The following is a 19,670-nucleotide window of genomic DNA, read 5'->3' on the forward strand; positions in this document are numbered from 1 at the left end:
TGGAACACTTCCTGGTTGGACCGGAAGTGGTGTTTTTTTGTCGGTCGTTTGGTTAGTCGTTGGTAAAAAACATTGGGTAGGATGTATGGATAGGGTTTTCGAAACATTGGAGATTTTTCAGGGAGAGGTCCTTAGTTTTTCAGTACTACCTCAGAAACGGCCCCAGGGTATGTCATCATTAAGTCCGTTCTTATGGGATTTGATTCTGAAAACCCATCTTTGTTCTTTTTCCAATAGTTGTTCTTCTCTAGCGACCAATTCAATTATTGTCCATGACATTTCTTCAGGTTTATGGCCCATTTCAAGGAAGTGGTTGGTCAGTTTTGTGCTTGATTTTTTACATTTGACGGTGCTCTTATGCTCACCTATCCTTGTCTTAATGGCTCTGCTGGTCATTCCTACATATTCCATATTGCACTGACATTTTATCAAATATATGGCATTCGAGCTGTTGCAGTTGCTGAAGTTTCTTTGCTCCCACACTGTGCCATCGTTAAATGTAATGGATGTGCTCTTTTTTATCAGGCAACATACTTTGCAATTGCCACAGGGATGGTGACCATGTACAAAATTTACATTTCTGGCTTGATTGTTGATGGTAGTCCTAGGTCTAGTGTGGAATAGCATGTCTCGGATGCTCTGCGCCTTTTTGTGCGAGAAAATTGGTTTTGGTATTTGTAGATTGCCACTGTTTAAGATTTTCCAGTTCTTGTTTATGATTTTTGTCACCTGGTTGGAGCTTGTGTTAAATGTGGTGACACAAATAGGTCTTCGCTCTTCCTCTTTTTGGATTTTATCTTCGAGAAGGCTTTCTCTGCAGTTATTCCTTGCCCTTTTGTAGGCCTGTTCGATGATTCTCTTTGGATATTGGCGATCTTCCAGTTTTCTCTTGAGATCTTTTGATTGAGTTTTAAAATTGCTGATCTCAGTGCAGTTTCTACGTAACCGCAGAAATTGGCCATATGGTAAATTGTCCCGCAGGTGTTTGGGATGTAAGCTTTGGTACATTAGTAAGCAGTTTTTTGATGTGCTTTTAAAGTGGGTAGTGGTCATCAATTTGCCATCTTTCGGAAAAATGTTTAAATCTAGGAAGACCAGATTGCTTTTTGAGATTGTGCTTGTGAAGTTCAAAAAATCGTCCTGTAGATTTAGCCATGTGAGGAACTGTTTGGAGGATTTTTCATCTCCATCTCAGATGATCAGGATATCATCGATGTATCTCTTCCAGGTCTTAATGTGATGCCTGAAGGGATTTCTGGGGTTCAGGATTTTGGTGCCCTCAAGGTGGTGAACATAGAGACCGGCTATGCTCGGCGCAAATGTGCTCCCCATACTTGTCCCATGTTTTTGGAGGTATATGGTCCCTTCATATTCAAAAAAATTCTCTTTCAGAGCCAGAGAGCAACATTCCATAACCACATTTCGTGGAGTCTGATAGTCCCATTCATCTTGGAACAGTACATCCTCTATTATTGTTAGGGTCTCTTGATGTGGCAAGCTTGTATAGAGGGATTTCACATCGCAGCTTATTAGAAGCTGTGTTTCTGGATTGAAATCTTGATCTTTGAGTAAATTAAGGACATCTTTTGTGTCTTTCAAATATGTCGAGGTACGTTGGACCATTGGTCTCAAGAATGCATCAGCGAATTTAGACACTGGTTCCAAGATTGAGCCGATCCCCGACACTATTGGTCTTCCTGGGGGATTTTGGAGATTTTTATGAATCTTCGGTAGTGTATATAGGTAGGGGGTCCTTGGATTCTTTTGGCATAGAAATTCACCTTTCTTCGTTATCCAATCGTGTGCCAATGCTTCCTCTACCATGGTGTTGATTTTGGTTCGTATTTTTTCGGTTGGGTCCTCGTGTAGGATCTCGTAGTTCCGTTGGTCATTTAATAGTCGCATGCACTCATTGTGATATAGTACTTTGCTCTGGATTACGGTCGCACCACCTTTATCCGCAGGTTTTATTACCAGCTCTTTGTTACTACTTAGTTCTCTGAGGGCTATACAATCATCCTTAGAGATGTTCTGGTATACCCGCTTGTCAGTAGGGGTCAGTTCTTCTAGTTCATTGATGACTGCGTTTTCAAAAGCAAGCAGTTCAACAGGTAGTGTGCTATTCATGGGAGTGAAGCTGGATCTCGGTTTCAGTCCTGTGTCTCCCTGATTTTGGTTGTCTTCCTTGTCTCTGAAGAATACTTGGAGTTTGAGGCGTCTCATGAACTCCTGCATCTCTTTGCAAAGGTGGAATTCATCCAGATTCGATGTTGGGACGTAACCAAGTCCTTTTTCCAAAACTTTTTTCTGGGACGTAGATAGTTCGGTGTCTGTGAGGTTTACTATTAGACTCATTTCTTCGTCGCTCCCGTCATGCTCCTCGTAGACACTCTCGGTGGATCCTCTGTTGTGGTGTCCCAGTGACCGTTTGCACCTCTTCTGTTCCTTCCTTTGTTCCGTCCTTGGCGTGCCCCTAAAAAAGACCCGTGATCGAAGAAACCGTAATCCTGCTGTTGGTAGCCCCAGGGGTGGAGTGGTCCTTGGGGGTGCTGGAATGGCGGCATCCCATATCCCTGCTGTGGAAACATCATGTGGGGAGGGTAGTTGTTCCATCCCCTCGTACCTCTGTAATTGGGTCGGCAGAAGTTTCTGCCCCTGCCTCGTTGTCTTGGGCTTCTGTTTCTGCTCGAGCCAGAGCTGTTGGAGCCAGTGTCTGACGATTCATCTTCAGTGGTGTTTTCGCGAGTTTGCTTATAGTCGTCTTTGATGTAAGGGTAGACTTTTTCTTTTGACCATCTGCTTGTGTCCTTTTTGAGTTTATCGAATTTGCTTTGTTTCAAAGATTCTTCAAATTCATTTAGTGTCTGATTCATTTCTTCAAGATATTTCTTTATGGTTGCAGGAGATTCGTAGCTCTTTATTCGTACCTCAATTGCTTGTATTTCCACTTTTAGTTCTGTGGCTAATCTGCTCGCAGTCTTTATTATTAGTACGATCCAATCTCGTGTGCATCTCCATGATATTTGAGACCAATCGATCTTGAAGGTCTTGTCGTCTAGAAAAATGAGTGGTTCATTGAGTACTATGAGGCCAGCCGGGGCCGTGTTGGCCTTTAGGTATTGGGACATCAGTAGCCCATTAAGTGCTGTTTTGATTTGCGTTCTTCTCAATTCTTCCAGCTCATTCCAATCATTGTTTTTAGTACTTGGTTCTCCACAGTTTAGGCCCTCGAAGGTTCCTAATGTTGCCATTAGGTTTGAGATTTCTTCCTCGGTGAAAGCTAATCCTAGGTCAGCCATTCCTGAATTGGTAGTAGGTTGTTGATGGGTGTCTATCCAGAGTAGAGAGTCACAACATGTGTTTCGAAAAAATGTAGTTCTTTATTTTGTGAACTTCCGCAGCTGCACGCTGCCGTAAACTGTTAATCAAGAGAGGAAGTGTAGAGGAAGCGATAGAATCACCCTCCTGGAAGACTCATATAAACAAAGAGATTCTATCAAGAAAAAGTGCAAGTGTTTATTTTTAAGGGTTTTCATAAATATATTTTTGAAAGGGAGGTTGGCTCTTCATCGAACCAGTGGGATGAAGGCACTATGTGCTTTTAAAATACCCCTCACACACTAAGAGTCCCTTAGTGTCATGCTTCATCATGGGGGTCTTCCCGTCCCTCTACGGGGCGGGGCGTGCTGCGACCTACGAGCTACGCGGGAGCACTATAATTTTGTGGTGAAAGACTATGTGTTTGTGCAGTGACAGTGGAGGTGGTGAGGTGTAGGGACCTAACAATATGATTAAAAAAGTTAAAAATTCCCTGGCTAGTGGAAAAAATAATTTTATTCGCTTCCCTGGCTGGGAATGTTAAAAAGGGGTTGTGGGGTAGGGCTGTTTAGCAACTACCGGGTCGACATGTTTCACAGACAGTCCCCTACTGTCTGATCATCAGGACCAGTGGTGGTCCCTACTTGGAGGTACTCAGTTCTAAGTAGTATAGCCTAGAGTCCTACAAACTGATAGCAAAAATCGGCTAACAGTTTGTGCTTCAGGGCATGAGTTGGCCCAATGTGAAGCGTGAAAAATGAAAAAAGACGCAGTGGTCTCTGCAAGTGAAAGGAAAAATAACAGAATGAAGTAAAAACATTCAAAGCACATGGTTAGACTCGAATTTGTCATTGAATTTTAGAACACATGCATATCTAACAAAAATGTGAAGATAGCTTTTACCAAGTATACTCCTGATTGCAGAGCTTAGTTTTTCGGTAAGACAAACATACATAAAGTCTCAACACACATATAACAGTGACTCACAGAGAAGGACTGACACCCATTTCTACCAATGTCTCTGTTCTTATGATTGATAGAAGATTGTGCAATCGGTTTACTCGTTTTCTGAGTTATTTATTTATTTATTTATTTATTTAAAGGTTTTGTAGAGCGCGTAGTAACCCTAGAGCATCCCAGCGCTAAACCTGAAACTCCGAGGGTATCAGCAGTGGAGGGAGTTTATGGGTGAGGAAAGAGGAGGGTCTTATCCGCAGGTTTTATTACCAGCTCTTTGTTACTACTTAGTTCTCTGAGGGCTATACGTTCATCCTTAGAGATGTTCTGGTATACCCGGTATACAGGTGGTGCAACCGTAATCCAGAGCAAAGTACTATATCACAATGAGTGCATGCGACTATTAAATGACCAACGGAACTACGAGATCCTACACGAGGACCCAACCGAAAAAATACGAACCAAAATCAACACCATGGTAGAGGAAGCATTGGCACACGATTGGATAACGAAGAAAGAAGGTGAATTTCTATGCCAAAAGAATCCAAGGACCCCCTACCTATATACACTACCGAAGATTTATAAAAATCTCCAAAATCCCCCAGGAAGACCAATAGTGTCGGGGATCGGCTCAATCTTGGAACCAGTGTCTAAATTCGCTGATGCATTCTTGAGACCAATGGTCCAACGTACCTCGACATATTTGAAAGACACAAAAGATGTCCTTAATTTACTCAAAGATCAAGATTTCAATCCAGAAACACCGCTTCTAATAAGCTGCGATGTGAAATCCCTCTATACAAGCTTGCCACATCAAGAGACCCTAACAATAATAGAGGATGTACTGTTCCAAGATGAATGGGACTATCAGACTCCACGAAATGTGGTTATGGAATGTTGCTCTCTGGCTCTGAAAGAGAATTTTTTTGAATATGAAGGGACCATATACCTCCAAAAACATGGGACAAGTATGGGGAGCACATTTGCGCCGAGCATAGCCGGTCTCTATGTTCACCACCTTGAGGTCACCAAAATCCTGAACCCCAGAAATCCCTTCAGGCATCACATTAAGACCTGGAAGAGATACATCGATGATATCCTGATCATCTGGGATGGAGATGAAAAATCCTCCAAACAGTTCCTCACATGGCTAAATCTACAGGACGATTTTTTGAACTTCACAAGCACAATCTCAAAAAGCAATCTGGTCTTCCTAGATTTAAACATTTTTCCTAAAGATGGCAAATTGATGACCACTACCCACTTTAAAAGCACATCAAAAAACTGCTTACTAATGTACCAAAGCTTCCATCCCAAACACCTGCGGGACAATTTACCATATGGCCAATTTCTGCGTCTACGTAGAAACTGCACTGAGATCAGCAATTTTAAAACTCAATCAAAAGATCTCAAAAGAAAACTGGAAGATCGCCAATATCCAAAGAGAATCATCGAACAGGCCTACAAAAGGGCAAGGAATAACTGCAGAGAAAGCCTTCTCGAAGATAAAATCCAAAAAGAGGAAGACCTATTTGTGTCACCACATTTAACACAAGCTCCAACCAGGTGACAAAAATCATAAACAAGAACTGGAAAATCTTAAACAGTGGCAATCTACAAATACCAAAACCAATTTTCTCGCACAAAAAGGCGCAGAGCATCCGAGACATGCTAGTCCACACTAGACCTAGGACTACCATCAACAATCAAGCCAGAAATGTAAATTTTGTACATGGTCACCATCCCTGTGGCAATTGCAAAGTATGTTGCCTGACAAAAAAGAGCACATCCATTACATTTAACGATGGCACAGTGTGGGAGCAAAGAAACTTCAGCAACTGCAACAGCTCGAATGCCATATATTTGATAAAATGTCCGTGCAATATGGAATATGTAGGAATGACCAGCAGAGCCATTAAGACAAGGATAGGTGAGCATAAGAGCACCGTCAAATGTAAAAAATCAAGCACAAAACTGACCAACCACTTCCTTGAAATGGGCCATAAACCTGAAGAAATGTCATGGACAATAATTGAATTGGTCGCTAGAGAAGAACAACTATTGGAAAAAGAACAAAGATGGGTTTTCAGAATCAAATCCCATAAGAACGGACTTAATGATGACATACCCTGGGGCCGTTTGTGAGGTAGTACTGAAAAACTAAGGACCTCTCCCTGAAAAATCTCCAATGTTTCGAAAACCCTATCCATACATCCTACCCAATGTTTTTTACCAACGACTAACCAAACGACCGACAAAAAAACACCACTTCCGGTCCAACCAGGAAGTGTTCCAAAAACAAGCGGCCATTTTGAGTTAGCAGACTAGTAGTTGGAAATAATACATATGCCAATGACAGTGCATTACCGGCATATGTATAAATAGACGAAGGCGAGGTGAAGCTGATGTTCTCCTCGGAGCGGCACGGGGGTAGGAATAAGGCACTGTTGAGCAGCGGTTACGTAAGTAAAATCAACTACGAACTAACAGCCGAGGTTGACAGACCTTCAGAAACAAAAAGGTAAAACAAGCTCCCACGAACCAAGCAATCTAACGAGAGTATGCGGCTCTGTCTCTCACCCCTTTTTAGTTGACCGCATCGAAAAACCCTCGCATCTGCCGGCTCATGAGGCACGTTTTCTGAACCGGGAAAGTATGTATACCATCTATATATATCTCTGTGCCTTCCCTATCATTTGCAATCGCAACTCAGAAAACGAGTAAACCGATTGCACAATCTTCTATCAATCATAAGAACAGAGACATTGGTAGAAATGGGTGTCAGTCCTTCTCTGTGAGTCACTGTTATATGTGTGTTGAGACTTTATGTATGTTTGTCTTACCGAAAAACTAAGCTCTGCAATCAGGAGTATACTTGGTAAAAGCTATCTTCAAATTTTTGTTACATATGCATGTGTTCTAAAATTCAATGACAAATTCGAGTTTAACCATGTGCTATGAATGTTTTTACTTCATTCTGTTATTTTTCCTTTCTCTTGCAGAGACCACTGCGTCTTTTTTCATTTTTCACGCTTCACATTGGGCCAACTCATGCCCTGAAGCACAAACTGTTAGCCGATTTTTGCTAGCAGTTTGTAGGACTCTAGGCTATACTACTTAGAACTGAGTACCTCCAAGTAGGGACCACCACTGGTCCTGATGATCAGACAGTAGGGGACTGTCTGTGAAACATGTCGACCCGGTAGTTGCTAAACAGCCCTACCCCACAACCCCTTTTTAACATTCCCAGCCAGGGAAGCAAATAAAATTATTTTTTCCACTAGCCAGGGAATTTTTAACTTTTTTAATCACATTGTTAGGTCCCTACACCTCACCACCTCCACTGTCACTGCACAAACACATAGTCTTTCACCACAAAATTTTAGTGCTCCCGCGTAGCTCGTAGGTCGCAGCACGCCCGCCCCGTAGAGGGACGGGAAGACACCCATGATGAAGCATGACACTAAGGGACTCTTAGTGTGTGAGGGGTATTTTAAAAGCACATAGTGCCTTCATCCCACTGGTTCGATGAAGAGCCAACCTCCCTTTCAAAAATATATTTATGAAAACCCTTAAAAATAAACACTTGCACTTTTTCTTGATAGAATCCCTTTGTTTATATGAGTCTTCCAGGAGGGTGATTCTATCGCTTCCTCTACACATCCTCTCTTGATTACCAGTACTGCCTGATCCCCATCGGGCTTCACTGCAACTTCGACTCGGGCCGTCCCTGGCCTCACGTCGCCTCGTAAGCCCCTCCAGTCGGCATCCGCTAGCTTCACAAAGGGCGCTACGGAGGTCGGCACCTGGCAGCCCCTGCGGCATCCAAGCTTGACAAGCGGCAAGGCTCACACAATACGGCAAATATTCAGGATTGTGATTGCCCAGATGCAGAGCTCCCTCAGAAGGCGGCCGCCATGTTTGGCAGCTGGCCTATAAAAGTCACCTCATTTTTATTTTTGCTGGTGAATTTTGATCCTAGAGAGGTCTTTTATTTGAGAAGTGCCCATTCTTCCTAATTTTCTTTCATTGGTTTCAGGTTAATGAGGAGTGTTCATATAATTGAATGAAGGAACTCCTCCACTCTATCCTTTTCAGTCCCTTTTGGGATGCCCAACTATTTGTACATTGTCCCTTGGTGATAAATCCTCAAAGTCACCTAATAGTCATCCTGCCTTTTCCAGGTTGGCTGCATTTCAGTAATGGCTGTGGTGTGACTGCTCCCAATGTTTTTCACATACTATTTTCTTTTTCAATCTTATTTATTTTTCCTTAAGCTTATTCGAGGCTTGGGCATCGGGTTGCTGTGATTGCCATGGTGTGAAATTTACCATCAATCAAGAATTGTTTATACTTTTGAATGGACGGGACTAGCACTTAGTGGCGTGTTTACTTATTTAGAGCAACTCCATTTGATTGGATTTTCGTTTTCTTTGAACTCCTGCCATGGCACCAGTCACAAATCCTGGGGTACACCTCAAAGGTTTTTCCTTAATCTCAATGAGAATTTGTTTATTTTGGAGAAAAAGAAACGCAGTCTGATACCTCTCATTCTTCCCAACTTCTTCTTGCGCTCCTCTAGATCTAGTGTGTTATGATTCAGACAACCCTCCTGGAAAAGCTCTTCTCTTCAGGCACTATTTGTGGTTGTGTAAATCCTCACCCTAGTCCAATAGTAGTTGGTGTTTAATGGGATTATAAATAAGATAGATGAAATTGCAAAACCATAACTATGTGGAAAATGGGTCAGAATCTCATAATTCCATTGGCCCTACATACAGTTAGTGTTGACATGTACTCAGTGCTTAATTTTAGCCAGTGGTTTCCAGTGATTGCCACTGGAACTTAATTCCCAACTCCGGCAATGACAATCCACCACATGATGGTCTGTTGTGCTCGTATCAAAATTAGACGGTGTTCAATAATTCTATAGACAGTAAAAATGAGTAATTCCTGCAGCCTATGCCATTCTTATAGCTTTGGTTGGCCTGAAATTGTCCTAATTAACTTGCATGTAGGAGTGCTCTGGTTAGTAGTTGTATCTGTAATGTCATTGGCAGCTCCAGCAGAAAAATAGGTAGTGCCAACTGCAGTAGCCTCCCGAAAAGGCCTGATACTTGATGTTTACAAATTAAACACTGTATTTACTATTTGTAGTCCTATCCTTAGTTTGCCTCCCTGAACATTGAAATTCTCCCGACGCTGAGCTGAGTGAGATAAGATTTAGGCGTGTCAGTGCTCACTTGATTGGATTTTTGCTTTTGGATAGTGTGCTCTCTTACTATTTTCTCCTATTGGTTGGTGAACACTTAGACCAGATGTAATGTTCCATAGGGTTCTGCTCTAGCCCATCATTTCACTAGGTGTCTGCTGCTAATGGCTTCCCTCAATTCTCCTTTGGTTTCTCTTTCTAGACTTTCACAGATGTGTAAATAGTTCTGGAGTTATTAATCTCAAGACAGGTGTATGTCTAAAAACTTCCTGAAACTTAAGACATGTAAATCAGAGCTGCTAGTAGTGGGTAATCCGAAGTATCTGAATCCAGTCTGTTTAGTCCACTTGGTTGGGCCTTGCTTTCATTCTCACTCCAACTGTGAAACACCTTTTTCAGAGGTCTCTGATACAGCTCAATTAGATCATATTGCTCCAGTCTTGCGAAACTTGTTTTGGCTTACTTCAGAGCAGGTATTCTTAACCTTTGTCATCTGTGGAACTCACTGAATCCCTACTGGAAGGCGACAACCAACGCCTGAACATCTCTGACCGGAACCTCAAAATAATGCACAAAAATATGAAAATACAAATACCTCAAACAAAAAAAATCTTTTATTTACTACACAAACTTGAAAAAAATACAAAAAAATCAACATTTCAATAGAAAGGTCAGAGCTTTTCAAAATGTGGTTTGTTTCAAAAGGGCAAAGCAATACGCTAGTCTCCAGCATTTTACTTTGCTGTTTTTTTATTGATTTCAAGATATATTGTGGTTGCACATACTAGGTGCTTAAATTGAGGCCGTCAGACGTTCATCCTAGCTTCTGTTTCGCTGTACTTGTGTTGCTCCGACAAATCAAACGAAGGATAACAACTTAATTTGTAGCCTTCGGTTTCAAATTCCTTCACATTTACAGAACATTGTACAATTTTACATTTTATATTTTGCTTTTTTATGTATAAATATTTGTATTAATCTTCTAATAATTAATGTTCCGAACCATCAGACCCCATGTTTTGGTGTCCCTACCCCAGTTTTAGAAGTGCTGCTTTAGATTACACAAAATGTTTATGGTCCTCTGCCTTCCGCATTGTTCCTTTCATGGCTTGTATAAATGGATTTTATATTGAAAAACGTAGGCCTTCTACCTGCTATTTTTTACAGCACACGAACAACCTTGTGTGTGTTGTCCATGCACATCTGCTTTAATTATTTTTTATTTGACAACGTCGGATACCGCCAATATTTTCACAGAAGTTAAAATGTAGCTGTTTTCTCTGAGTAGCCTGGCTCCTTCCAGTGCTGGTCTTCTGTTGGTTGTTGGTGCATAGCAGGCCTTTGTTTCTTTATCCATAGCATTTTAATATCACCCAAACACAGGAAGATGGAAGTAGAAGGCAGACTGGATCACCAGCATGGGGGAGGTGTGAGCAGGGAGGCAATGAGACCAGCTCATCGACCATATAAATGAACTATTAGAAAAGTTAGAACTGAAAAACAGAGAAAATGTGAGAAGAGCAGCTCATTGCAGAGGAAGGGAGCTAGCAGGTGGATGCCACAGCACCTCTGCTGCTGGGGAATGGAGTTGAGATAGAGTGGAGAAGTTCCCTTGTCTGTGAAATTGAATAGCTATAGGCGGCTGTTTACAGGTTCTCAAACTATTGATCCTTTCCTTCAAATGAAGTCTGCCTCTTCAGACATTCACTTCACGCCTATCCCGAAGGTCTCAGAGTTGATTTCTTGCAGTCTATTGATGGAAGCCTGATTTGTTGACTCAGGCAACAACTTTGTCAGAGCATTAAGGCTCTGTATGCCTCCAGGTTATTGATTACATTTGTCGATGTTGATCGTGGCTTGGTTATGACAATGTGGCCTCCATGTTCAGTTAATTATTTCAGTCACTTGCTCTCTTCAATTACCAAAGCCAACAGCCATATCACAATCTCTCCCTGAACCATTTAGCACAACTATTGGCAGTCTTATTTGACAGATCACAACCCTATCAATGTGATATTCAATGTAATTTCCAAGTTCTGATGAAGTTCTGCAAGAAAATTTTTAAACTTGATTGGAGCTACACCATGGTAGATTACATGCTGTCTGATACTGCATGCATGAGCCATGGTCTGCCAATGTATGTGTTCATGGGAGCTTGCAGAAAAACGTTCTTGAGACATCACAGGCACTGATAAGTAATTACTTATATCATATAAAAACAGACCAGTCATATTTTATTTGTATTTTCTTTCTGTTACAGGGAACCACGATCAGAACCGCTTATCGGACGCAAAAGGACATGGTATGGTTCCAGATAGTTAGGGTCCGTTTGTTGCTTCTCTAATAATAGTATCCATTACATTTATGTTGGCATATTAGTAATACTGATTTGAAAATAATCCACTTCCCTGCAAAGCCAAAGCAAATAATATGCTGAGACAATTGAGTCAATTTGAAAAAGCTTAGGAATTTTATGTTTTCCTATTCTTGCTAAGAGCAGAAAAGCATAGTGTGCTATTCGATATGATGCAAATCTATGCACAAAAGGTCAATGAACAGTTCACACTAGCACTCCGAAATTGGCACAGCTTTCTTTCTTTTTTTAAATGTACGTATTTACTTTTAAACTTTGTCTCTGTACATTTGAAACTGCCATGCATTCGAATTGCACAAGTAAAGTTTCTCTTCTTGAATGGACACTGTCTGAAAAAATTACAAATATTGCCCTGAAGCTTCTAAGTCAAATGTGTATCCCATACTTTTGGGTATATTATAGGTTTACGCATTAAAATCCTTCATAAAGGCATATAACACCTACTTTTGGACAGTTAAGTAGGCAATGCAAGATTCTATCCTCAATGAGAGGGAACCTCTGAGCATTTTAAATGGTGTTTGGAATAGGGTCCTGCAAGGAGATTAATCAAATCCCTGCCAGTAGTAACCTGACTGGATGATGGGTAAATAACAATTTACCTCCACTACTTTGTTGTAGTTATTATCACATGCATGCCAACACTATACAGCTACATCTGAAGGAGACTGCTAGCTTCAGATTTAGTTTTTTTTCTCCATATTTTATATTGCGCGAACTCGACCCGAAGGTATTCGAGCGCTTTACATGAACACCATATTTACATTACACATTCAGGCACGGGGAGATTAAGTGATTTGCCCAGAATCGCAGGATGTGGACGCGACCTTGAGGCTCGAACCCTGGTTTCCAGCACCAGCGTCGGGCATTTATGCAGATGGATCACATCCTTAGCTTAGAATTATACCCAGACAACAGACTCTACCTGTAAATTTTTGTGAGCAGTACCTCTGTGCACCGTTTGGTGGCGTCTGTCCGTGGGAGGTTGAGGGACCGGTCCCGGAGTCGTCATCACCACTCCTCTGGATCTAAGTATTCGCACTCGGGGTCAGGTAAATCGAAGCATTCCAAGAAGAAGTCAAAGAAGCATCGTCGCTCTTCGACTTCCTCTCGCCCTATACACATACATTGGCAGACCATGGCGTTCCCTTGCAGGACATATGTCAGGCAGCTATGTGGACCTCACTGCACACGTTTACCAAGCACTACTGCCTGGACAACCAAGTCCGGAGAGACAGCTTCTTTGGCCATTCTGTTCTCCAGGACTTTCTAGTGTGATCTTGGTTCGCAGACCCACCACCGGGGTTGGTATTGCTGGGGTATCTATTCTAAGGTAATGAATCTATCACTACATGTTTCTTTCAGCTGCACAAGTTACTTACCTTCGGTAACGATATATCTGTAAGAAACATTAGTAGTGATAGATTCCTTTCCGCCCCACCCATCCTCCCCGTTCTGCTAACTGATTTCTAGGGTTAAGGTCATCCCTTTCAGGGCCCTAGTATCATGGCACCAGTGGTCAGTATCTTGCATGGCTCTGCGTCCCTGGTGCGGAAAGTCGTGTACATAACTGACGTCAGACATGCCCACGCGCGCTAAGTAGCTCCGATGACATCATCACGGCACCAACGACGCACACGGATCCGCACGACTACACCCACTGACGCGCAGGGGTACTGCTGACAAAACTTTCCGGATCCAGTCTGACGCCTGGGGGTAATTCTATGGTAAGGAATCGATCACTACTAATGTTTCTTACAGATATATCGTTACTGAAGGTAAGTAACTTGTGCGACGTACGCATTGCCTATATAGGGGCCACCCCAGCGTGCAGATGTCAGATCTGGAGAGAGATACGCCGTAGTCCTCTCCCAGGCGGTTGCTGATGGGAAAGATGGAACCAAATTGACCATACATTGTGGAATGGACACCACCTAGTCACTGATGGAGTGGTTTCATTGACAGTGGCCTTATGACGCATGCCTGGTTGAGGACTTTTAGCTTTACTGGGGGATGTCGTAGACTCTCTTACGGAGATGCCCTTTGATACTCACGTCTCTTCAGAGACCAGGTGGATTCAGCACTAAAGCACTTTAAGGACAGCAAAGCTACGGCCAGGTCCGTGGGCATTTCCATGGCTCCTTGCCACCACCGATCCTCCTTTTGTGGCACAGCAGGGGCTTCTGTCCAGGTCTGTACCCACCTAACCACCGCAGCCTGCAAGCTTTACAGCCTCTATGTGGCCAATGATGCGGTATGCACAGACTTCTTGGGTCGTGCACCCAGCGGTCAGCCCACTCCACCTCTCTTTCAGTCGCAGCCTCCAAGCACTTATAGTCTGCCCCCTTATCATAGACCCCAGTGGGTGGCAGGATCAACCATCACTTACACCATTGGTGCTGGATCACCTCAGACCAATGGTTTTTGCAGATTGTCCGGAGGGACTACTCGCTCTACCTCAAGACTACCCCCTTCCCCATCCCCCACCCATGCCGTAGGCTTGTGGACCATCTTTCTCTGCTCCATCAGGAAGTGATGGCTCTCTTGGCCAAGGGGCTCAGCTGAAGATGCCTAGTGCATCATGAATGGCATCTCCATCCGGAGATGGTGCAGGGTCTCTTTCAGCAGTGGGGGAGAGCCTTGGTTAGATCTGTTTGCCACCCTGAGTAAGCACAATGTTCTACTCTCAGGAGTTTCCAAGCCGGCTCTCACTTGAAGATGCTTTTAATCTCGAATGCACTTCAGGCCTCCTGTATGCCTTTCTGCCCATACCACTCCTGCCCAGAGTTCTCAAGACGATCAAGAACAACTGGGCGCAAGTCTTCCTTGTTGCTTCAGACTGGACTCTGATAGTTAATTCCCGAGGTATTAAGCATAGCCATCGGTTCTCCAATCAGGCTGCACTTTGGAAGGATCTTTTGTTGCAGCAGTAGTAGAGCGTTCTCCACCTGAAGCTGTTAACTATCCGCCTTCTTGCATTGACATTGAGGGGTGACGGTTGACAGCCTTTGACCTTCCACCTGAAGTTTGCAATGTTATTCTGGCAGTCAGGTGTCCGTCCATCAAACAGTATACGCCTGCTGTTGTGGCTAGTGTGTGGCATAGTGTGGAGAAAAGCAGGTTGGCTCCCTTTCTGCTCCTCGTTCTCAGATTCTAATCTTTATTTTTTCCCCTTACCCAGCAGCCTCTGGCACCTTAAAGGGTTAACGTTATGCTATTTCTGCCTTTTTGAGGTTGCTTGACTAGCCATCCCTCTTCAAATCCCCTATTTTGCATAGGTTCTTGATAGGTGTACAACATATGTTTACACCTTCTCCTTTTATCATGCCTCATAGGGACCTTAATCTCGTCCTGACGTTCTTGATGTGTGCTCCCTTTGATTCCCTGCGCAATTCTCCTCTCGTGCTCCTTTCTATCAGGACTACCATCCTGGTGGCAATAATTTTGCCCGGAGGTTCAGTGAGCTTCAGCCTTTGTCTTCCAAGCCACAATACCTGGAAATCTACAAAGACAAGCCGGTTCTATGAACCAGAGTTTCCTTTATACCAAAAGTCGTCCTTCCCTTTCAAACAGGCCAGTCCATCACTCTGCCTTCATTCTTCGCTTCCACCCATCCACCCCGCTCTGAGAACGGGTTTATAGGGACAGGGCTTTACCCCTCCAGGTCACTTTTTTTCCATACCAGTGGTCCTTGTTCTCCATGGCTCTGTGCTGCTGACGTGGAAAGTTGCGTAAAGTAACTGACGTTCGCGCGCAGAGATGGTACCTCTGTAGGCACCACGCATGTCACATACGACATAGGAAAACGTTGAGGGATCCATATAAATCACACCTCCCTGGACTACCCCGGTTGTCTAGTTTTCAGAAATTTGTGGGTTTGATAGATTTCAAAAGGTGGCCGCCGAGCCTAGGACCACAAATACAGGTACCCCCCTTGCAAAACCAGGTCGTTTCCTGGTAGATAATTTTGATGTCTCCACAGTACATTTTAGACCCTTCCCTGCCGCGGGTACTTGGCCCACCATCACAAGTGGGGTACCATTTTTATCGGGGACCTGTGGGAGCGCTGTGTGGTAGTAAACTTGTCAGCCCGGTGATCCCACAACTTTCCTACAAAAAATGTGAGATTCTTTTTTTTACAGCTAAATTTTAAGTTTGCAGGGGATTCTGGGTAAGAAAATGCTGGGGGAATCCACGCACACAACCTCCCTGGACTCCCCAGGTGTCTAGTTTTCAGAAATGCGTGGGTTTGGTAGGTTTCCCTAGATGCCCATCGAGCCTGGGACCAAAAACTCAAGGGACTCCCTCGCAAAACCGTCTTTTTGTATTCGATAATTTTGAAGTCTCCACAGTATATTTTGGGCCATTTCCTGTTGTGGGCAGCAGGCCTAACCACACAAGTGAGGTACCAGTGTTTATCGGGAGACTTGGGGGGAATACTGGGTGGGTGGAAGTTTATGGCTCCTCGCAGATTCTAAAACTTTCTTGACAGAAATGTGAGGAAAATGTGTTTCTCTTTACAAAGTTTGAGGTTTGCAAGGGAGTCTGGAAAACAGAACCTAGTGAATCACACAAGTCACCCCATCCTGGATTCCCCTGGGCGTCTAGTTTAAAAAAATGTACAGGTTTGCTAGGTTACTTCTGTGCCGTCAGAGCTAGGGTCCAAAATTCATAGCTAGGCTCATTATGAAAAAAGGGTCAGTTTTCACTGGAAAAAGGTGGTCAGTCCATGTTGGGATTTGGGCCTTGTCCTGTCACAGGCACTATGCCTACCCACACAAATGAAGTACCATTTTTATCAGGAGACTTGGGGAATTCTGGCTGGGTGCAAGTTTCTGGCTCCCCGAAGATTCCAGAACGTTCCATCACAGAAATGTGACCGTAATGTGTTTATTTTTACAAACTTTGAGGTTTGCAAGGGATTCTGGGTAACAGAACCTGGTGAGAGCCATACAAGCCACCCTATCCTGGATTCCCCTGGGTGTCTAGGTTTCAAAAACCTACAGGTTTGCTAGGTTTCTCTAGGTTCTGGCTGATTTCAGTTTCAGTGCATGGGCCCAGGCAGGCTTCAGACCTAGTGCGGCCTGGCGAACTTGATGCGGCGGCCCTCGCCTGGTACCGGGGGCCGCCGAGGGGGGTCAACGACGGCGCTGGACCCAGCGCGGAGGCAGGCGGCCACGGGACAGGCCGGAAGCGCCTCAGAGGCGTCGCGTGGGCGGCGCCGACGCCGCGGTGACAGGGTCTCCTCAGGCGCCTCAGGGCGACACGGTACAGCGCTTGGCGCCGATTCAGAGAAGCGCTAATGGGGGCTTCACAGCGCTGGTCACAGGCAGGGCCAGGGAGGTAATTTCCGTGATCTGTCACAGCGCTGGGCAGGGGAACAGAGCACATCGCTTGGCCAGTCAGTCAGCAGATAATGCCGGCAGGAGGGAAGGCAATCTCAATAATTCCTGACAGGACAGGCAGTCTTAAATACAGCGCTGGACAGGGGGAGCAGAATCTAGCGCTTTCCACACAGTTTAGCCAGGACAGCAGGGCAGTTCAGTCAGGGGGAGACAGGTAGGGCCAGATGGGCCCAGATGAGGGCAGTGAGTGCGCAGGGCAGCACAGTCCAGTACCTGGTCGATCCCCCAGGAGTCTCTGGTCACAGGAAAGCAGTTTTCTTGGCGCTTGGATGGTTCTGCGCCCTTAGATGTTGGTTACTTGAAGTTGCTGAGAGGGGGGGGGGTTGAGTTGAAGGCCTGAAGAGTTTCTCCTCAGTCACTGCAGATGGACCCTGGGGTTCCCTACCACTGGGCCAGATCAGGGGGCTAGCTTAGGACACCTCACCCAGCTTAAGAGGCAGCACCTAAATCCGGTCACTCCCAGTAGCATAGGTTCCTAACTAGGCCCTCCCGCCTAAAACTCCTGCGTGGGTTCCCCAGGTCAGTGATGCCCTCCCTTGCTTATATATGCCCAGGTCAGGTGACCACTCTCCAAGGCGGGAAAACCTAACTCCGCCCTTGTTCTGGAAGGCTCCAGGAGCTTCCCCACTCTACCTATGGACAGGGGCTGGGTGGCTGGTATTGCAACATTGTATGGGGATCCAGCCTGCTCCTGACAACTAGGGTGCTACACTAAAAGACCACGCTGCAGTAGCAGGGGCTAGTGGCAGCCATGTTTGAAGTAGAGAGTACCTGCACCCTAACACAGATTAGCTATGAAAAGGTGCCTGAAGACCTATGGGCCAGCAAAAAGAAGGTGGGAATTAGAGGCAAGGGCAAAAAATCACAGGGGAAGACCACCCTAGGGCTGACAGGTCTAACACTCTTCGACTGCCCCTCGTCCGTCAGCAGACGCGACGAAGGGTGCAGGTGGTGCCACTCCGGTGGCTTCACGTGTGGAGCCTTCAGGGTCGACTCAGGCCTTCCCGCGAGTGACCCCAGCCGAGCTACAAGCTTTGTACGAAGCGATGCATGCCACCTTTGGGCAGCCCGACACCGCCGGTGCGCATTCGGCCCCTCAGACTCGGCCGGAGGCCCTAGACCTCTGCTTGGATCCAGGCATGGATCCGGATCGGCACCGTTCAACCTCGCAACGCGTCCACCAGCGCTAAATCCACTGGCACCACGTCCACAGCCGGCGCCAGCTGGATCTCCAGCCTACGTTGACCCTGGCTTCCAACCAGATGTGGATACGGAGCCAGACCGGCATCGACCTGCGCCGATGGGTACTTTTTTACCTGTATTCCACCCTGGCCATTTTCAGCCAGTTTGGCAGCCAAAGGAGAGTGAGAAAGACTGGGATGGTTCTGAGGACCCTCTTACTGCTCAGCTGGAATACTGGATAGAGGATAGGGGAACTGGGGGATGCCAGTGGTCTCGACACCTCACCAGACCTTGGCATGTCTCCTCCTACCATGGCTACGGGAGGGAGCGTCTTACGCAGTGGTGTTGCGTAGGGTGGCCGAGGCCCTACACCTCGAGCTACCTACTGTGGCTGTCCGGACTAACCTCCTGACAGAGGTGTTTCAACCGTCAGCGAGCTCTTTGGAGCCCCTGCTGCTGTTTAATGTAGCCCTCACGGACATCCTTTTGGGCACCTGGTTCAGGCCCACCACAGGGCCTCCTTGGATAGGATGGTTGCCCGACACCACCCAGCCCTGGGCGACCCCACTTTCCTCTCCCAATACCCCGCACGAGAGATAGTAGTCCAAGCCTCAGCGTCCAAAAGTGCATTCCCTACCGCACCACCGGACCGGGAATCCAAGAAGCTGGATCAGTTTGGGAGAAAGTTTTCTTCCTCCAGCTCAGGGCTGCGGTCGGTGAACACTGCATGCCTCTTGGACTATTATTCCCACTCCGTGTTGGATACAGTAGCGCAGGTGCTGCCTCAGTGTCCGGAGGAGGCCCGGGTCATGCTCTCCCATGCTGCTGCTGATGGGAGAGACGCTGCAAAGTTTGCCATCCGCTGTGGACTGGGTAGGGTAGGACCATTTCAACATCAGAGGCGCTGCTTCGCTGTCACGCCTGGTTGAGAACGACTGGCTTTTCTGGGGATGTCCATAACACCTTGATGGACATGCCCTTTGATGGCCGTCACCTGTTCGGTGACACTGCAGAGAGTGCGCTAGAGCTATTCAAGGACTCTCGAGCTACAGCCAAGTCCTTGGGCCTCTCCACCACGTTTCCTGCGCAATCTGCTTTTCACCCATTTCATAGCCACTGAAGGTGTGCCCCAACACGTTCCTTTCCTTTCAGAGCCACAGGCCAGCAGAAGCTGTTCAACCTCAGCATGGCCAAAGATGTGGGAACCACAGACTTGGTTCTGGGG

At 45.5% G+C, this 19,670-nt stretch overlaps 1 protein-coding gene across 4 annotated transcripts in view; it reads left to right on the forward strand.

Annotated features, from left to right (window-relative positions):
• The window catches only part of ICA1 (islet cell autoantigen 1), a 315,337-nt gene that overhangs the window by 165,741 nt on the left and 129,926 nt on the right, over positions 1-19,670 (forward strand). For 2 of the 4 annotated variants that reach the window (XM_086941905.1, XM_086941907.1), the window contains exon 10: positions 11,748-11,789. The exons of the other annotated variants lie outside the window; for them this stretch is intronic. In XM_086941905.1, the coding sequence (XP_086798031.1) occupies positions 11,748-11,789 (42 nt within the window). The remainder of the gene's footprint in view (positions 1-11,747; positions 11,790-19,670) is intronic. 4 annotated transcript variants of the gene reach the window in all.

This window comes from Lissotriton vulgaris, chromosome 10, assembly GCF_964263255.1.
Source record: "Lissotriton vulgaris chromosome 10, aLisVul1.2, whole genome shotgun sequence".
NCBI classification, from domain to species: domain Eukaryota; kingdom Metazoa; phylum Chordata; class Amphibia; order Caudata; family Salamandridae; genus Lissotriton; species Lissotriton vulgaris.